General features: G+C 32.6%; 1 protein-coding gene across 1 annotated transcript in view; it reads left to right on the top strand.

Moving 5' to 3' along the window:
• The window catches only part of RPS6KA6 (ribosomal protein S6 kinase A6), a 176,109-nt gene that overhangs the window by 99,984 nt on the left and 56,424 nt on the right, over nt 1–19,701 (top strand). Inside the window, exons 7-14 of the mRNA XM_043569575.1 lie at nt 2,535–2,641; nt 3,180–3,217; nt 10,225–10,367; nt 13,934–14,004; nt 14,241–14,329; nt 15,380–15,438; nt 18,605–18,707; nt 19,499–19,629. Coding sequence (XP_043425510.1) covers nt 2,535–2,641; nt 3,180–3,217; nt 10,225–10,367; nt 13,934–14,004; nt 14,241–14,329; nt 15,380–15,438; nt 18,605–18,707; nt 19,499–19,629 — 741 coding nt within the window. The remainder of the gene's footprint in view (nt 1–2,534; nt 2,642–3,179; nt 3,218–10,224; nt 10,368–13,933; nt 14,005–14,240; nt 14,330–15,379; nt 15,439–18,604; nt 18,708–19,498; nt 19,630–19,701) is intronic.

Below are 19,701 nucleotides of genomic sequence, written 5' to 3'. Positions count from 1 at the left end.
GTACTTCCTGTCTTATTTCTTAGGAATCCTTCTTGGGTTAATATTCATAAGTGTGGAAAATACATATATACATATATATATATATATATATATATATATATATATATAAAATAGAGTTATCTAAGATAATGAAAAACTGGAAGTAACCCAAATGAACATTTAGGTAAATTATGGTAAATTAGTTATGTTGATATTCTTCAGGCATTGAGAACCATAAAATATAATATCACCAAACTAATTTACCATAATTTACCTAAGTGTTCTGTTGGGTTATTTCCAGTTTTTAATTATCTTAATTATCTTAGGTAACTTTATAATATGTGTGTGTGTGTGTGTGTGTGTGTGTATAACATTTTAAAGATATGGGATGTTGCTTATGATATGATAAGTGGGTAAAAAGGAGGACACTAAATAGTATATAGTGTGATCTTAAATATGTTAAAACACACATGCACTCATACATACACAATTTGAAGAGCAGACAACGAAAGCCTAGCAGGGTGCTAGGGTTTTAAGTGATGTTTTTTCATGGGTTCATTTGTGATAGGGTAATTAGTGAATAGGAAAGCATTAATGGTACTGAAACTAAAACAGAGTTGAAATATAGCCGGCAGAAGTGGCTTCTGGGAAAGAGGTACTTCTTAGGTAGTTCTTAGGAATAAGTATTCCTGAGTTCAAATCCTAGACCTGCTTCTTACTAGCTATGTTATTCTGGGCAAGATATTTTATCACTTTGTCTCTTTGTCTCTTTTTCCATATGTAAGGTGGTGATAATACCTACTTCATAGGGTTGTTTGAAAGAGTGTAATACCATAATGAATGCAAAGTTACTGGCATATAATTGCTACTTAGTAAGTTTCTTATTTGTGTCTCTCATGACGCTTTTAACACAGACAGTTTAATGACAAAATAATATGCTTGCCATAAAACATAGGCAAAGACTCTAATTTAGAATTTGTAAGGTATTTGTTTAAGGTTTTCTTATGTGTTAGGTTTAAATGAAAGTTTTGATTAGCCTTCTTGAGAAATAAGTAACAAACATATTTATTCTTCATAAAGTATCAAGTGAAAATTATGTTCATATACTTTTACCATTATATTCAGATGAACTCTGAAATTTAGATAATGCACAACTTTGTTTTTCTATAGATCATTTTCAGAAGTAGGCAGAGTTTCAAAATTTATCTTTAACTGCTCATTCTCTGAAATTTTACTAGTAACCTGAGTCTGTATTATGTAATTCAGTGAGCATAATAATAAATGGGCAGTTCAGTTATAAGATTTTATGATGTTTCATTCAAATTTTGAGCTTTCCTAATAATCCAGAGATTTCTTTAATGAAAATAGCTAATTTCTAGACAAGTTATTTGTTTTGCCATTCAGAAGCCTTTGATAAATCTTAAAAATTACATCTAATGTTTGAGTAGTACCCAATTTTGTGTGTAAATTTAACACTCAGGAATGAATATAGGCATAAACCTATAATAATTATGCCTCATGGTTAAATACATAGCATTCTACAATTTACAAAGTTTTTTTTCCACATAAACTAATACGGTTTTTTACCAAAAAATTAATGTTTATTTTTATTTTTTTGAGAGAGACAGAGTGTGAGAGGGGGAGGCACAGAGAGAGAGAGGAAGACACAGAATCTGAAGCAGGCTCCAGGCTCTGAGCTGTCAGCACAGAGCCCGACATGGGGCTTGAACCCACAAGCTGTGAGATCATGACCTGAGCTGAAGTCAGACGCTTAACTGAATGAGCCACACAAGCCCCCTAATATGGCTTTTAAAATAACCTTGTTAGGTAGATATAGCAAGTGTTATTATCCTTATTTTACAGCTTTAGAAACTAAAGCCTAGAGGGCTAAGTAACATGTCAAACATTACACTGCTAATCTGATTCTAATTCCAGTGCTCTTTTCACTTTACCATAGCAGCTTTATTCCCAGGCACAAAATGAGGAATAAAATGTCATTAAACCCAAGTACTTTACTAGCAGAATGGGCCTAGATCTACTCTTTAGGTTAGACACTGGGTTTAGAACTGTGTTTAATGTAAGAGTTACTCATTTAACATCTTGTTTTGGTATACTAGAAACTTTGGGTTAGTTAGAGCTGTTAATAGTGAAATTCCTGAGAAGTGATAGTAGACAGTGAAAGAGAAAATGTAGAAATAGTGGAATTACCAATGTACACCAAAATATCCTATAAACTTCAAAAATCCTGAGAATATGACTACATTGTAGCAGAGTACTAAAATTAATAATTGCATTATGACACTAAAGTGTTACAAAAAGGTAAATCCTGCAGAGTACATTCAATGTAGAAGATATATAAACTCCATTATATGTTTTAGGAAGATTTGCATTAAAACAGTATTAAAGAGAGGATTCTTAAAGAGTTAATTTCATCTAACTACTTCTCTTATTTTTTTTAATTAACCTAGATTTGTCTGTTTATTCATTTTTAAAGAAGTAAATTTTTAAAATTCAATATTGAAGAAAGGACCAAATGGTAAATTATTGCATTCTAGGTTCTGTTTACAGAGGAAGATGTGAAATTCTACCTTGCAGAACTGGCACTTGCTTTGGATCATCTGCACCAATTAGGAATTGTATATAGAGACCTGAAACCAGAAAAGTAAGGCTATATTCTCCTTATGAATCCCTGTCACCAGTATTTCTATAATTACAGTTTTCTCCACTAAGTGTTTTGTTTTAAAAATTATGTGAAAATATATATGAATTATGCAATTATATGAAACTTATTTATAACAAGTAATCTTTATGAGGTACCCATTGATTTTTAAAATTTTTTAAATTTTTATTTATTTTTGAGAGAGTGAGAGGAGAAAGAGAGAGAGAGTGAGCGTGGGGACGGGAAAGATAGAAGGAGACACAAAATCCCAAGCAGGCTCCAGGCTCTGAGCTGTCAGCACAGAGCATGATGCAGGACTCGAACTCATGAGCCTTGAGATCATGACCTGAGACGAAGCCAGATGCTTTAACTGACTGAATCATCCAGGCGCACCGAGATACTCATTGATTTTAAGTTAATCATTTAAATATTTTCCAGTAAATCAAATAGATACCATTTTTAAGTTTATGATGATTTTTATGTAAATGAAAATATAAAAATATTTGATTCCATCTTGTTGAATGTGAATTTTGATTTACAGCATTTTGCTTGATGAAATAGGACATATCAAGTTAACAGGTATGCAGATTTTCTTATTTTACTCTATTTTATAATTTTATTTAATATATATCTGACTAAGCCTGTTTTCTTTTTTCTTTTACTTAATTTGTATTTTATTCATCTCTTTAGTGAACTAAAATTCATTTAAAAAGTAGATAAGGTAGCTCTCAATATGTTCTAATTGTAATACCAAAAATTTATACAATAGAGTCACTATCCTAATTTTCAAATGACATTTGGCATGCTAGGTAAAAAGATTATTTTAGCTAATCTCGACTATAAGATTTATCATAAGTAGTTATCACGTTTCAAGTGTAGTGGATTATAAACTTTTAAACCAAGTATTTCAGAATCGGAAGTTCCTTTTTTTCTTTATTTGTGAAAACAGGTTTTATTTTTCCTTATTTTGAATATTGAGGGTTTACTATAAGACAAGGTGCTAAATCCTTACAGGATTATTAGGCATAAATTATATCTATTATACCATTTTAAAAAAACTTTTATTTTCAAATAATTGTAGACTCTTAGTAAGTTGCAAAAATAGTACTGAGAGGACCTGTGTACCCGTCACTCAGCTTTCCCCAATGGTGACATCTTATGAAACTGCAGTGCTTTATTAAACCCTGGAAATTAATTGATAGAGTACAACTCACTGGACCATATACTTTACTTGGATTTCACTAGTTTTTGCATGCATGTATTTTTTTGTTTGTGTATAATTCTATGACATTTTTATCACATATATATTTTATTACCACCACTATAATGAATATGCAAAATTGTTCTACAATTGCAAAAGAACTCTCTTGTGCTTCCTATTTACAGTTATCTCTTCCCTCCTCCTACTCTCACTTCTGGTATCACTTATTTATTCTACAACTCTAGTTTTGTTATGTTGAGAATATGATATAAATACAACCACACAGTACCCATTCTGGACATTTATCCTAGAGAAATAAAAACTTATGTGCACATAAAAACCTATACACGAATTTTCATAGCAGCTCTATTTGTAATAGCCCCAGACTGGAAATGTCCCAAATGTCCTTCAGAGAATGAATGGATAAACAAACTGATACATCCATACAATGGAGTACTACCCATCAGTAAAAAGGAAAGAACTCTTGATATATGCAACAACTTGGATGGACTCAAGGGTATTATGCTGAGTGAGTCAATCTCGAAAGGCTAATTGTTATAAATAGATAGTAAAATCTTTATTTAATTATCAGAATATTAAAACAGAAATAAAATGAAGATGTGGTCTTTACAGAGAATTTTGGACCAGTACACTTTAAAGGTAAGTTGCTTTAAATTCCTAAGTATACTGCTTCAATGTAAAAATAAAGTATAAAGCTGTTAACTTGAAAGCTCAAGAAAATGTGACCAAGCTCAAATAAAGTTTAGTAAATCTTTTTAATTCATAGCCTGATTCTCTTTTTCATATTTAGAAGATACAAAGTAGATTTAAAGGGATTGAAAGAGGAAAAGGAAAAAAAAATAGGAAGACAGAATAATAGAGTTTTGAGATTTTATGTATTATATAATTTTTGTAGCATTCAAGTTTTTGTTGCAAATTTGGTTAGAATTTAATTATTTTCATTTAAAAACTACAGTATAATTGTTTTGTAAGGAATGAAGAAAGGAGGTGGGAAAAAATTAGAATAAACCCTACCTATATTCTCCAGTAAGAGAATAATGATGTCAAATTGTTTTATATTTATATTTTATATTTAGTCTTGTAATGTGAATTTTTCTTTTATAGATTTTGGACTTAAACTGGCTGAGGAGGAATGAATAGTTAGAATAAATGTTAACTTATAAACAAGGGACAGAAGGCTTGTAACAGGAAGAAAATGTTATATATATATGTATATATATATATGCACATATATATGCATTCATTATTGTATATGTCTTCAAAGAAGTCTTTATGACATCTTAAGGAAAATAGATTCAATTGTTAAAAATATGTATATATGCACATATTAGATTTAATTGTTAAAATATATATATATGCACAATTCAATCTATTTTCCTCAAGGTGCCATAAAAATTTCTTTGAAGAAATATACAATAATGAATATTAGGTAATTGACACTATTTTATAATTATAGCCTAATTCAGAGTTTTTAAATGAGTAATAAATTTATGAATTTAACCTCAGAACATCCCAATCAGGTTGGTTAAAGTGTGACCATTCATAGTAAATATTCTAATAATGTTTTTTCATTATTTCCTTTAATTTATTTTCTTTTTTATTATTTCCTTCTCTTTTTCTTCCTTTCTTTTTTAATTTTTGTGTGTCTTTCTTCCGTCTTCCTCTCCTTTTCCTCTTACTTTTCCTATCTTCTTCCTCCCATTTTGAATACTACAGTCAAAAGTACCAGAGACAGGCAATATCTTTCTTTTGACCTGTCTACTTTAAAAATCCTCTAGATGTAAAGAATACACTTAATGTTTAACAGGTTAGCTGGAATGGCAGTGGACTATAGAGAGGTTCATTGGTATGACTATGCTTTGAGCCTAATTGACTTCATACCAAGATTATGATTGTATAAAATAAGATTGGTAGAATGAGAATAAGTACCCTGAAAATATCTGCATACATGTCAATATATTATTTATATTGTTTTTATGTCTTACTTTTTTGGAACACCCCACCTTATAGTCTATATAAAATTAACCATGTAATATGAGTTGCCTGGTTTAGAAAATAATATTTACTCATAATATCCCACTAAAAACCATAAATTGAACACACAATTGATTTGAACTCTCTGTAGTTGCTATAATGTGTTTTCTGAGGGACATAATGTAGGGTAATTTATATAAAGAGAATGGAGAAAAAATAGACAGTGTCAGAAATTTATATCACACAGTACTTGAACTAGATATTTAAGAGAAAATGTATACACTAAAATAGTTTTAATAATTTTTATGGTTATCTGCAAATTAGTCACTGAGATTACTTTTACTCATAGTAAATACTTATTATTGTTTTCTAGGCAGGCTTTTAAATTTTAAAATCATAGACTCATTTAAGGTTACAAAGATATACCGCCCTCCTTCCCCAAAAGGAGCCTTTTTGTAGCTGAACTCTGCATTTTGTTTTTAAAATAGTGGGTTGGAGAAATCACTAATTAACATATGTTTTATTTAATCTTGTAGCTAAGTCTTATTATCATAGAAGTTTTTTTTTTTTTTTGTCAATTGATTGCTGAGCAAATTCTAGTGTTAAATGTCAGTTTTGTCAGAAAAAAAAAAAAAAACAGCAGAGGACCTCTATGGAGTGGTATAAATCTCTGAAAGGTAATGGAGGATAAGAAAATTCTCTTCCCTTTCTCCTCCTCTGTGGAATGGCCAAAGAAACCAGTGTTCTTCTCTGCAAGGTATGTTGTTATATTCAGCTGAACTGACCTTGAAGATTAGCTTTTATTATATTTCATCTTTGAAATGGAATGTGCAAGAGTTTAAAAGTCTCAAAATGTAGAGAAAGAAACTAATAATAGTACATTGAAAAAATTTATTATGTTAAAAATCATAATTCATTCAAGTTATTATACAAGGATAAATGAATTTTAAATGAAAATATTAAACATGGTTAGAAAATTAGTTTTGAGGGATGATAAAATTATTAATGTTGGTATTTTATTTTAAGAGCAATGTAGGGCTACAACTTTTTTTTTATCACTTATAGAATTAAGATATAATTTACATACAGTAAAACTCATTCTTCATATCCTTGTGGTGATGGAACTATTCTGTATCATGGCAACATCCTTGTCAGTATTGTGGCTGTGATATTTTAATATAAGTTTTGTAAGATGTTACCATGGGGGGGGGGAAACTGGGTAAAAGGTAAATAGGATCTCTTGTATTTCACATAACTGCATGTGAGTTTGTAATTGTCTCAAAATATAAAGTTTAATTTAAAAAAAATCACTTTCTCATCTATAGTTCTGCAAACTTTGACAAATACATTTAGTTGTATTCCCACCACCAACATCAAAATTATGTAAGTGAGGAATCACTAAATTCTACATCGAAAACCAGTTTTACCATATATATTGACTAACTAGAATTTATATAAAAACTTGAAATAAAAAAGAGGTATAATACAATTCTACCACTCTCCACAATTTCTGCATAAGTCCTTTTTACCTTCCTTTTTACCCTATCTAAACATCCATCTGCTTTCTGTCCCTACAGTTTCACCTTTTCCACAATGTAATGTATACAGAGGCATATAGTAAATAGCCTTTTGAGTCTGACTTCATTTACTTAATAAAGTGCATTTGAGATTAATCTATATTTTGTGCGTATCAGTTTATTTTTTATTGCTGAATAGTGTTCCATTTTATGATGATACCATGGTTTGCTTGTCTAATCCCCAATTAAGGGGTATTTGGGTTTTTTCCAGTTTGAAAGTGATAAATAAAGCCACTTTAAATATTCATGTGCAGGTTTTATATGAATATAAATTTTTATTTCACTTGAGTAAATACCAAAGGAGTGGGATTGCTTGGTTATACGGTAAGTGTATTGTTAACTTAGTGAGAAACCTCCAAACTGTTTTCCAAGTGGTTGTACCATTTTGTATACCCATCAGCAACATAGGAGAGCTCTACTTGCTCTATCTACATCCTTGCCATTACTTGGTATTGTCAGTATTTTTATTTTAGCTCTACTAATAGGCATGTAGTAGTATCTCATTGGGGTTTTAATTTGAATGTCCCTGATAACTAACAACAGTGAGCATCTTTTTATGCATTTATTTTTCTGGAGAAATGTCTGTTCAGATATTTTTCCCATTTAAAAAATGTGTATTATTTTCTTATTATTGAATTTTGAGTTTTTAAATATACTCTGAATACAAGAGCTATATCAGGTATGTAGTTTGCAAATATTTTCTCCAGTCTGTAGCTTCTTTTTTCTTCTCTGAACAGTATTTTTTGAAGAGCAGCTTTGATTCTGATAAAGTCCATTTATCAACGTTTTTCTTTCATGAATTATATTTTGATGTTGTATCTTAGAAATCATTGCCTAACAAAACATCACAAAGATTTTCTTTTTATTCTTTTGAAAATTTTAGTTTTATGTTTTACATTTAGTTCTGTGGTTCATGTTTAGTTAATTTTTTATGGTATGAGGATGTTTTTTTGTATATTAATCCTATTGTTCTGTCACCATTTGTTGTTAAGAACTTTCTTCATGGAATTGCTTTTACACCTTTATCAGGAATCAATTGACAATATATAGCAAGATCTAATACAGCACATGTGCACGTGTGATCTTTTAAAAAATCACTTCACTGTGAATAATTACATATAATAAAAAGCACAGGACTTATGGGAGAAATGAGGTTAGGGATTTAACACTCAAATATATAACCAGTGCACACTAAAGAAAAGAAGTTGATAAAAATGACAACATTGTTTTACATATTCTAAATGTTTAAGAATATGTAAATACTACAATAAAAAGGTACCTTACCTTGAAAAAATCCTGATATTTGCCTGTAGAATTGTTGTCAGAAAGGTTGCAGTATGTTGGTTATTGTGAAGTGGTAGAAGATAGATTATGTGGAATTGGGAGGAAGATTGTAACACTACAGGTGGGCAGGAGTAGCTCATAATATACATAATGAGCTGAAATCTGGCAGATGTTTGGGTATGTGCATGTATCTATCATTACTTGGCTTGGTTCAACTAGGTGAATTTTTTTAAGTATTTATTTTTGAGATGGGGTGAGGGGTAGAGCGAGGGCTACAGAGGATCTAAAGCAGGCTCTGTGCTGACAGCAGAGAGCCCTATGTGGGTCTCTAACTCATCAACTGAGATCACAAACTGAACCAAAGTCAGACACTTAACTGACTGAGCCACCCAGGCACCCCCAGCTAGGTTCAGTTTTATAGTGTCTCACCTAGTGTTTCTTATAGACAAAATTGCATATAAACCACACATTAAGTCAAACCCATTTGAAATTTGTGTTATGCTTAAATTGTTTTCTAATATATCAATCACGGAATAAATTTGCATTTTCAAAACAAGCATTATAGCAGAACTGTATGTGTTAGTCTATTCTTGGGCACTGTCCTTTTGCATTGATATATACATATGTAGCCTTTCTCCAATACCATGCTTTCTTGATTACTGTAGCTTTATCATAAGTTTTGAAGTGAGGTTGTGTAAGTCCTTCATTGGTTTTCTTCATCAAAATTATTTTGGCTATTCTATTTTCTTGAGTCTTTTTTATAAATTTTAAGTTTAGTTTTCTTTTGTTTTTACAAAATAAATCTTACTGGGACTTTTATTAAAGTTTCATTGACACTGTAGATCAGTTTTTTGGGACTTGATATCTTTAACAACATTGAATCTTCCAAACCATGCATACAATATGTCTCTCCACTTATTTAGATCTACTTTGATTTCTTTCATAGGTGTTTCTAGTTTTTAGCATGCAGGTCTTACATCTACTTTGTATATTTATGCCTGTGGATTTCATGCAGGTTTTTTTTTTTTTGGTGGTATTATAAATGGTACTTTTTACATTTCAACTTCCAATTTTCACTGCTAGCACATAGGAATGATTGGTTTTTATATATTGGTACCTTTAGCTCTTTGAAAGCCTTACACAAAAATGGAAGCTCAAAAGCATAATTTGCTTTTTTAGTGCTTTAAAAAGTGTCTCTTGTGTCTTAGTTTATTTTAAAACTTAGAACACTATGACAGCTTTGATGATTTAATTGTTGACCTCTCAAAATTGCTGAATGATATACTAATATAAATATGAAAACATGTATTTTGAGGATGGAATTTAACTGAGCAATCTTTAAATGCTCTTAAAACGGTATCATGAAATACAGGCTGTTTTCCATTATTTATCTAACCGGAGCTTTCTTAAGAGTAATTATAGCCCATCCATGAATCGTTTTAAGTTCTAACACATAGTTTTGTTTCCTTTGGTAGTTTCTATTTTCTGAGTATCTTCAGATATATTTTTCTGTCACATTGTTATCATAGATTTTGGACTCAGCAAGGAATCTGTAGATCAAGAAAAGAAGGCTTACTCATTTTGTGGTACAGTGGAGTACATGGCTCCTGAAGTAGTAAATAGGAGAGGCCACTCCCAAAGTGCTGATTGGTGGTCATATGGTGTACTTATGGTAAGTAGTGTTATTTTTAAATTGTGCCAATATAAAATTAATATTATTTAGAATTTTGTTTTAAATTTTGGAATGTGTCAGGTGAGAATAGAGTTTTGATAATTCATGATTATTTAAAAAAACCCTTCTGATTGGCTAGCTGTTATAAAGGAAGAATTACGATTTTGGTATTCTGATTTGTTTTAAAGTTTCTAGATGAAAAGGTAAATGGTAGTATTCTTTTATAAGCTATTCAAATTTGAAACTTAGAAAAAGGCTTACCAGATTTTAGATTTCAGAATACTGTGTTTAATTTTTTTAACGTGTATTTATTTCAGAAAGAGAGAGAGAGAGAGAGAGAGAGAGAGCGCATGAGCAGGGGAGGGGCAGAGAGAGAGAGACCCAGAATCTGAAGCAGGTTCCAGGCTCTGAGCTGTCAGCACAGAACCCGATGCAGGGCTCAAACTCACGAACTGTGAGATCATGACCTGAGCCAAAGTCGGATGCTTAACTGACTGAGCCACCCAGGCACCCCCAGGTTACTTTGTTTAAATGTCACATGGGGGGGTTGCCTGGGTGGCTCAGTCAGTTAAGTGCTCGACACTTGATTTCAGCTCAAGTCATGATATCGCAGTTCATGGGTTTGAACCCCACATCAGGCTCCACACTGATGGTGCAGAGCCTGCCTGGAATTCTCTCTCCCTCTCTCTCTTTGCCCCTTTCCAGCTCTTTCTCAAAAATAATAAACTTAAAAAAATACCATATACTATTTTAGTTGGGTATCACAGAATTTAGCACCTTACCATAAACTTATTGTCAAATTGTTTCATGCATGTCCCTAGAAAGACTAAACTTTTTGTGGAGAGCAGTCATGTCTCATGCTACTTATCATCTGTCATGGTACCTAGCATAGCAGGCATACAAACTGACTAATTTGGTATAAATTAAGAGTATATTTTCAGTATCAAGTAGGGCACTAAGTCAATAGCTATTGAATCAATTTGTTTCTATAATCCATCTTGCTGATAATCCATTTTGCCTATTTATTACTTTATAACATACTATATGACACTTCAATATATTAGGGCCTATTATAAACCTGACATTTGTGTAGGATAGTGGGGTAGCAACAAACTGAAGATATAATTTTGACATTTTCTGTGACCAAAGAATGCATACAATCTGTTTAGGGAAACAGTTGAAATAGCTAAATGAACCATCCAAAAATATACCTTAGGAATTCAGGCAAGAAATCATATAAGTTGATGTAGGAAAAGTGGAGGAGGTGGAGCTTAGATTAATCCCGGAAGGGTAGAAAAATTTAAATAGCTGCAAATCAAGAAGGATCGTATTAGTAGCAAAGACCTAGAGAACTAGTTTGAGTAGAATAGTAGTAGAGAATGAGGGTGACGGTGGAGGAAATGAGACTATATGCCAATAAGCATTTGCATGCAGTACTTTGAGTAGTAGGAAACTTTTGTAGATTCTTTTTTTAATGTTTATTAATTTTTCATCTTTATTAATTTTGAAAGGGCGGGGACAGAGAGAGAGAGAGAGAGAGAGAGAGAGAATGAATCCCAAGCAAGGATCTCATGAACTGTGAGATCATGACCTGAGCCAATATCAATAGTCAGATGCTTAACTGACACGAGCCACCCAGACACCCCAGATTTTGTAGTTCTTTAACAAGATAGTAATTAGAGAAAAGTGTATTTAAAGAAGATTAGCCTTGACAGCATTGTATAAATGGATTGTAAATAGAGGAAACTGGAAGTAGGGAGACCAACAAGGTCTCCTTACAAGATAGTTGTAACATTATAGAATATAAAAGATGAAATCTTAAATATATGTCAAAGGAAGAAGTGTCTGATCTTAATAGCTGATTTAATGTCACAGATGGAGAGGGTTAAGGTCAAAGATAAAAACACCTCTAAAATTTATTAACTTTAGGGAGTTTGAAAAGAATGATAGTTCAGCAGAAAAGACATACCTGGAAAGGGCAGCTGGTTTTGGAAGTGGAGAAATAGTTTATTTATAACATGTTGCATAGGTTATTACAGGTTTGTGGTTAAACACTTGGTGGTAATAAATTAGGAGGGAACAGTGGAGACAGGATCAGAATCATCTGGAGACCTTTAAAAATACTACTCAGTCAGCCAACATGCAATTTAATTTAGGGGGGAGGTGGATTCCAGTATAATATGCTCCCTCTTTTTGTCCTTGCCATTACCACCTCTGCTACTCTGGTCACCAATAGAGAACAATAACTTTAAATTTGGAAGCAGAGGACTGGAGCTTGAGAGAGACGATCCCCATATACCATACTTTCTTTGTCTTCTTTCTCTTTCTGTGGCCCCTGCCCCTACTTCTTCAACATCCAGTTAAGAAACATTACTGTAGATTTGGGAGGGAGAACTAGGACTTGAGAGAGATTGAGGCTGGAACAGATTTGAAAGTCATCAATATATAGGAAAGGGTTGAATTAATAATTTAACTAAGGTTATGAATTCAGATAAATGAGCAGAGGACTGAAGCCAACGTCATTACTGAATCTAAGTTCACTATTTAAATATTAGAGATATGAAAACTTTTATTTTTATCGAAGTATAATGATCTTCATTTTCAAAACTAGTTTTTTACACCATTATTTAATGTTCTAGTAATATACATAGCAATTAAATATCTTAGGGAAAATGTTTATTTTTATGCCATGTACAGCTTTCTTATTTTTTTAAGATACTGGTGTACATGTGTAGCTTTCTTGTTCTTTTTTTATTGCTTTTTGGAGTGAGGAGAATGAGAATGGTTACATCTTTCTTTCTTTTTTTTAATTTCCCTAATGACCAATGATGTTAAGCATCTTTTCATGTGCTTATTGGCCTTTTGTGTATCTTCTTTTTTAAGGTTTTATTTAAATTCCAGGGGTACCTGGCTGGCTCAGTAGGTTGAGCATCCAACTTCAGCTCAGGTCACGACCTCACAGTTCATGAGTTCGAGCCCCGCGACAGGCTCTGTGCTGACATCTCAGAGCCTGGAGCCTGCTTCGGATTCTGTGTCTCCCTCTCTCTCTGCACCCCCCCCCCCCACTCATGCTCTCTCTCTCTCTCTCTCTCTCTCTCAAAAATAAATAAACATTAAATTCCAGTTAGTTAATATAGAGTGTAATATTAGTTTCAGGTGTACAAAGCACTTATGAATTTGAAATGGTTCCCTGCTTAGTTTTACTTTCCATTCTTTGTTAAATGTTTGCTTTAAGAGCATATCTTTGGTTTAAAAGAAAATGCTGTCTATCTATTTTCAAATTGCTTTGGTTTGGGAACCCAGCCAGATTAGATAGGACTGAAACAAACAAAAAAAAACTGGTTGGTTTCATTTGCTACAGGTCACCTATCAGTTGGGCTATATATAGTGAGGTACCAGCAGTGCATTTCCTTAATTGACTTACTTTTCTGTTCCTATTTTGACCTATCGTATAGATCCTTAATCATTTGATGATCATGTATTACAAGTCTCAGTTGTTTTCCTAAAAAATTTTATCATATATTCTAAGCTCTGGCAAATTATGTGTTACTTTTTGTTTGTTTTAGTTTGAAATGCTTACTGGTACTCTGCCATTTCAAGGTAAAGACAGAAATGAGACCATGAATATGATATTAAAGTAAGTGTAAACAGTTATTTTTTTTTTCTTTCGGGAAAAATTCCTTGTTTTCAGTTTCTTGAAACTTGTTTTCAATTGACACAAAAGAACACTTTTTCACACTGTCTTATTTTCTTCTCCTACTATATAAGGGACATTATTTTTCATTGTTAAAACATTCTTTTAAGTTCTTTTTGAGATTTGTCAATTTAAAGTATGTCTAGATTTAAATGAAATTTTCTAAAACTCTTTTTCAGAGCAAAACTCGGAATGCCTCAGTTTCTTAGTGCTGAAGCACAAAGTCTACTAAGGATGTTATTCAAAAGAAATCCAGCAAATAGATTGGGTATTGTTTATTGCCTTAACTTTTACAATAATTCACTGCCTGTTTTGGGAGGATCATTGTACCTTTATGTTTTCTGGCCTAATTCATTTACTGCTGCTATATATTTATACCTAGGAGTTTGCATTTTGTAAGCACATAGATCCAGTAAACTCTGTTTTGTCCATGATTTAACAATAGTCTAGCTATTCAGAACTTCCATTTAGGGGGCGCCTGGGTGGCACAGTCGTTTAAGCGTCCGACTTCAGCCGGGTCACGATCTCTCGGTCCGTGAGTTTGAGCCCCGCGTCAGGCTCTGGGCTGATGGCTCGGAGCCTGGAGCCTGTTTCCGATTCTGTGTCTCCCTCTCTTTCTGCCCCTCCCCCGTTCATGCTCTGTCTCTCTCTGTCCCAAAAATAAATAAAAAACGTTGAAAAAAAATTTTTAAAAAGAACTTCCGTTTAATATATGTCATTATGTATATCATATGGATTACTTCTTTTGAAATAATTCACAGAATTCTCCCTTATATAGGTAATCTTTTTAGATGTTTGAAGGTAATTATTTTGTCCCTTCAAGTATTGTTTGAGATAAATATGTTTCCATAGCCACTCATTATTTGCCCACTTTCTGATAGCCTTTCCCTGGATCCAAATGTGATTATATTATTTAATTTTTGTGTTAAAATTTTAATATCACTTTATTATATTGCACTTTGTAATTTGTCTTTGAGATACTAAGCCATAAGTTTAATTGTGATATATATATATATACACACACACACATATATATATACACATATATATTTTTTTTAGTGATATGTTAAACATTATTTTTATTTGATTTAGAAGGAATTTCATTATCTCATCATACTTTATATGCTTCAGTGTGAGCATCAGTTATGTTTTATTATATTAAATTGAAAAAAACCCAAAATATCAAATAAGAAATAATAAACATTTCACTGCAAGGAGTATATGAAAAGTGTATTCGTTTGTACAGATAACAGCAGAGAAGCCAGGTAGAAAGATTAAAAATAATTATACCAGTAAAAAATTATTTCCTTTTTTATAGGTTCAGAAGGAGTTGAGGAAATCAAAAGACATCTTTTTTTTGCAAATGTTGACTGGAATGTAAGTTCAGTTGTAACTTCAGTAGAAACTTTGTCACTGAGTGACTTAATATGAATTAACACTGAAGAATAAAATGCTCATATTTGGGCTTTGCTGATAAACTTAATCCTTTTTTTTTTTTTGATATGAGGTTTTTACTTAGAGGCATAGATGTCATGGCAATTACCTTGAACCAGTAGGTGTGTGGATGATATTTACTAAATTTTTGTCTCTCATATGTTTTACCTGTTAAGTGTGGTTACTATTTTCCCCTGTTCTAGGTTGGGGAAGGTGAAGGAGGAAGAGAAAGAGGTGAGGAGGTGAATGATAAGGCAAATTCTTAAAGAAAATGAATTCTAATTCATTTCTCTTCCTCCTTCATACTCCCCAATCTAAATGTGGTAGACAACCACACTTAACAGGTAAAAAGTCTCTGCACAGTGAAGGAAACAATCAACAAAACTAAAAGGCAATCAACAGAATTGTGGAAGATATTTGTAAATGACATATCTGATAAAGGGCTAATATCCAAAGTCTATAAAGAACTTATAAAACTCAACACCCAAAAAATGAATAATCCAAATAAAAGTGTGCAGAAGACATGAATAGACATTTTTTCAAAGACATCCAGATGGCCAACAGACACATAAAAAGATAATCAACTTCACTCATCATCAGGGAAATACAAATCAAAACTACAGTGAGATTTCACCTCATGCAAGTCAGAATGGCTAAAATTAACAACCCAGGAAACAACAGATTTGGAGAAAGGGGAACCTTCTTATATTGTTGGTGGGAATGCAAATTGGTGCAGCCACTCTGGGAAAACAGTATGGAGGTTCCTCACATAAAGGTGCAACTACCCTATCATCCAGAAATTCTACTACTAGGAATTTGCCCAAAGGATAAAAAAAAGAAGGGATAAATGCACCCCAATGTTTACAACAGTATTATTAGCAATAGCCAAAGTATGGAAGGAACACAAATGTTCATACTGACGAATATAAAAAGAAGTAGTATATATATAGAATAGAATATTACTCAGCCATTAAAAACTAATGAAATATTGCCATTTGCAATGACATGGATGTAGCTAGAGTGTACTATGCTAAGCAAAATAAGTCAGTCAGAGGAAGATCCCATATGATATCACTCATATGTGGAATTTAAGAAACAAAACAGATGAACATACGGGGAAGAAAAGGCAAACCAAGAAAGAGACTCTTAACTCTAGAGAACAAAATGATAGTGGATGGGGGAATGGGTTAAACAGGTGATGGGCATTAAGGAGGGCACCTGTTATGATGAGCACGGGGGGTGGTATGTAAGTGATGAATCACTAAATTATATACCTGAAATTAATATTGCACTGTATGTTAACTAGCTGGAATTTAAACAAAAACTTGGAAAAAGTGACTTATTTTTTATAATTGTAAAACTGCATAACAGAAGCCGTTAGTATTAATACCCTAAAAGACCACTCAATGGGCACGCTACATGGGAGTCTGCCCTGTTATATGTATGTGCTTCTTTCCCTGGTGTCCTTTTATCCCCGTGTCACTTTGTTTTCCTTTTTTCTTTTAAACATAATTTATTGTCAGATTGTTTTCCATAAAACACCCAGTGATCATCCCAGCAGGTGCCCTGCTCAATGCCCATCACCCACTTTCCCCTCTCCCCCACCCCCCCATCAACCCTCAGCTTGTTCTCAGTATTTAAGTCTTTTATGGTTTGCCTCCCTCCCTCTCTGTAACTTCCCCTCCTTCCCCCTCCCCCATGGTTCTCTGTTAAGTTTCTCAGGATCCACATATGAGTGAAAACATATGGTAACTGTATTTCTTTGCCTGACTTATTTCACTTAGCATAATACTCTCCAGTTCCATCCACATTGCTACAAATGGCCAGATTTAATTCTTTCTCATTGCCAAGTAGTACTCCATTGTATATATAAACCACATCTTCTTTATCCATTCATCCGTTGATGGACATTTAGGCTCTTTCCATAATTTGGCTATTGTTGAAAGTGCCGCTTTAAACATTGGGGTACAAGTGCCCCTATGCATCAGCACTCCTCTATCCCTTGGGTAAATTCCTAGCAGTGCTATTGCTGGGTCATAGGGTAGGTCTATTTTTAATTTTTTGAGGAACTTCCACACTGTTTTCCAGAGTGGCTGCACCAGTTTGCATTCCCACCAGCAATGCAAGAGGCTTCCCGTTTCTCCACATCCTCTCCAACATCTATAGTCTCCTGATTTGTTCATTTTAGCCACCCTGACTGGCATGATGTGGTATCTCAGTGTGGTTTTGATTTGTATTTCCCTGATGAGGAGTGACGTTGAACATCTTTTCATGTGTCTTTTGGCCATCTGGGTGTCTTCTTTAGAAAAGTGTCTATTCATGTCTTCTGCCCATTTCTTCACTGGTTTATTTTTTTTTCTAATGCATATCTACTCTTCCTTTCTTCTTAAGTATACAAACTGCAAATTCCTTTTTTTTTTCATCATTCTCATATCTAAACAGTTTATGTCCATTGTGTTTAATTTAAATAACAAAAGAATGTAATGTTTATTTATTTAAATAAATTAAAATCAAAGTAATTTTCTATTAATATTCCCCCACTGTGGGTCTATAACCTTTTAAAAAAGTTGCTTTCAAAAAAATGGGAGTAGATTGTATACATTTTAAGATGTTTTAAATGTGTTTCAAAAACATAAATTTTAGGAATTTAAATTTTGGACAAGATTACATTTTTGAATTATATAAGAAGAGTCATAAACAGTGTATTTAATGCATTTTTAATGTAAAAACAAAATATTTTAGGTGAAATATATACTTCTTGAAGATAGTCTACTAATTTTGAAATTCTTGAATGTTGCTAGGTGTTTCTGCATGGTCACATTGTGGTATACTAATGAAAATTCAAGTCAGTTTTTGATATCAAAATTGAATATCATTCCTTGTGAATACAACCTTTGGCATCAGTGCTGTGTTTCCTGGTCTTGTTTCATTGTGTATATTATCTCTCAAATTTTGACAATTTGGTTAATGGGTATCTGAAGCCTGTTAAAATTTTATTTATTAAATTGTGAGCTTCTGTTAAAGACTGTGAATGTTATGTTCTGCTTTCCCTTACAAAATATAATTTTAGAGTTAATATGATTTTGCACTACCCTGTTGTTTCTTCTAGAAATTATATAGAAGAGAAGTTCAACCTCCTTTCAAACCGGCTTCTGGAAAACCAGATGATACTTTTTGTTTTGATCCTGAGTTTACTGCAAAAACACCTAAAGGTAATGCATATTTGTTTATATGTAACATCGGGGCTTTCATTCAATTAGATGGTTAAAAAATAAACTAGCTTCTTAGGTAAAAACTAAATGATTTTTAAGTTTGCAGATAATTGATTGCCCTTTATGAAAGTGCAGAACTTATATACATCATTGTTGCACATCTTTCTGGAAAGCAGTGTGGAGGTTCCTCAGAAAATTAAAAATAGACCTACCCTATGACCCAGCAATAGCACTGCTAGGAATTTATCCAAGGGATACAGGAGTACTGATGCATAGGGCCACTTGTACCCCAATGTTCATAGCAGCACTCTCAACAATAGTCAAACAGAGGATTTAAATAGGAAATATTTATCAGGGAAGCAGGGGCTAGAGCAAAGGGTAAATTTTTTTTCTTCCTTCTTTTAAATGTCCTTTCACATGCTAATGAATTATAGGTTAAGGGGTAGGAGGTAAGACATGACATATATAACGGACTCGTAAAATTTATAATTTAATAAGTTCTACTTATAGTAGCATGTATTTCACACGTTCATCCAGCAAATATTGAATGCCAACAAATATTGAAGGTACTAAGCAGTGAAGATGTAGCAGTGAACAGGGAGGCAACAATTACAGTCCATGGGGCTTGCATACTAGCATGAGGAGACAAATAATATACGATTAATCAAACACATGATATACTATGTCTGATGGTAGCATTTAATGGTTTCTTTTATATTTAAAGAAATGCTAACATTTCATATCACATAATTCTGTGTAGTTCTAATTAAATAACATTATTTGGATATTAGATTCTCCTGGTTTACCAGCTAGTGCTAATGCTCATCAACTCTTCAAAGGATTCAGCTTTGTGGCAACTTCTATTGCAGAAGAATATAAAATCACTCCTGTTACAAGTGCAAATGTGTTACCAATTGTTCAGGTAAATTCCACCTAATCAGATTATTCAGTGTAGGGATAACTATTTCTTTCAGTTATTGCTAATGGATTTACA

This window comes from Prionailurus bengalensis, chromosome X, assembly GCF_016509475.1.
Source record: "Prionailurus bengalensis isolate Pbe53 chromosome X, Fcat_Pben_1.1_paternal_pri, whole genome shotgun sequence".
Taxonomy (NCBI): domain Eukaryota; kingdom Metazoa; phylum Chordata; class Mammalia; order Carnivora; family Felidae; genus Prionailurus; species Prionailurus bengalensis.
The sequence above is the reverse complement of the archived record's forward strand: the minus strand, read 5'-3'. Positions and strand labels throughout refer to the sequence as shown.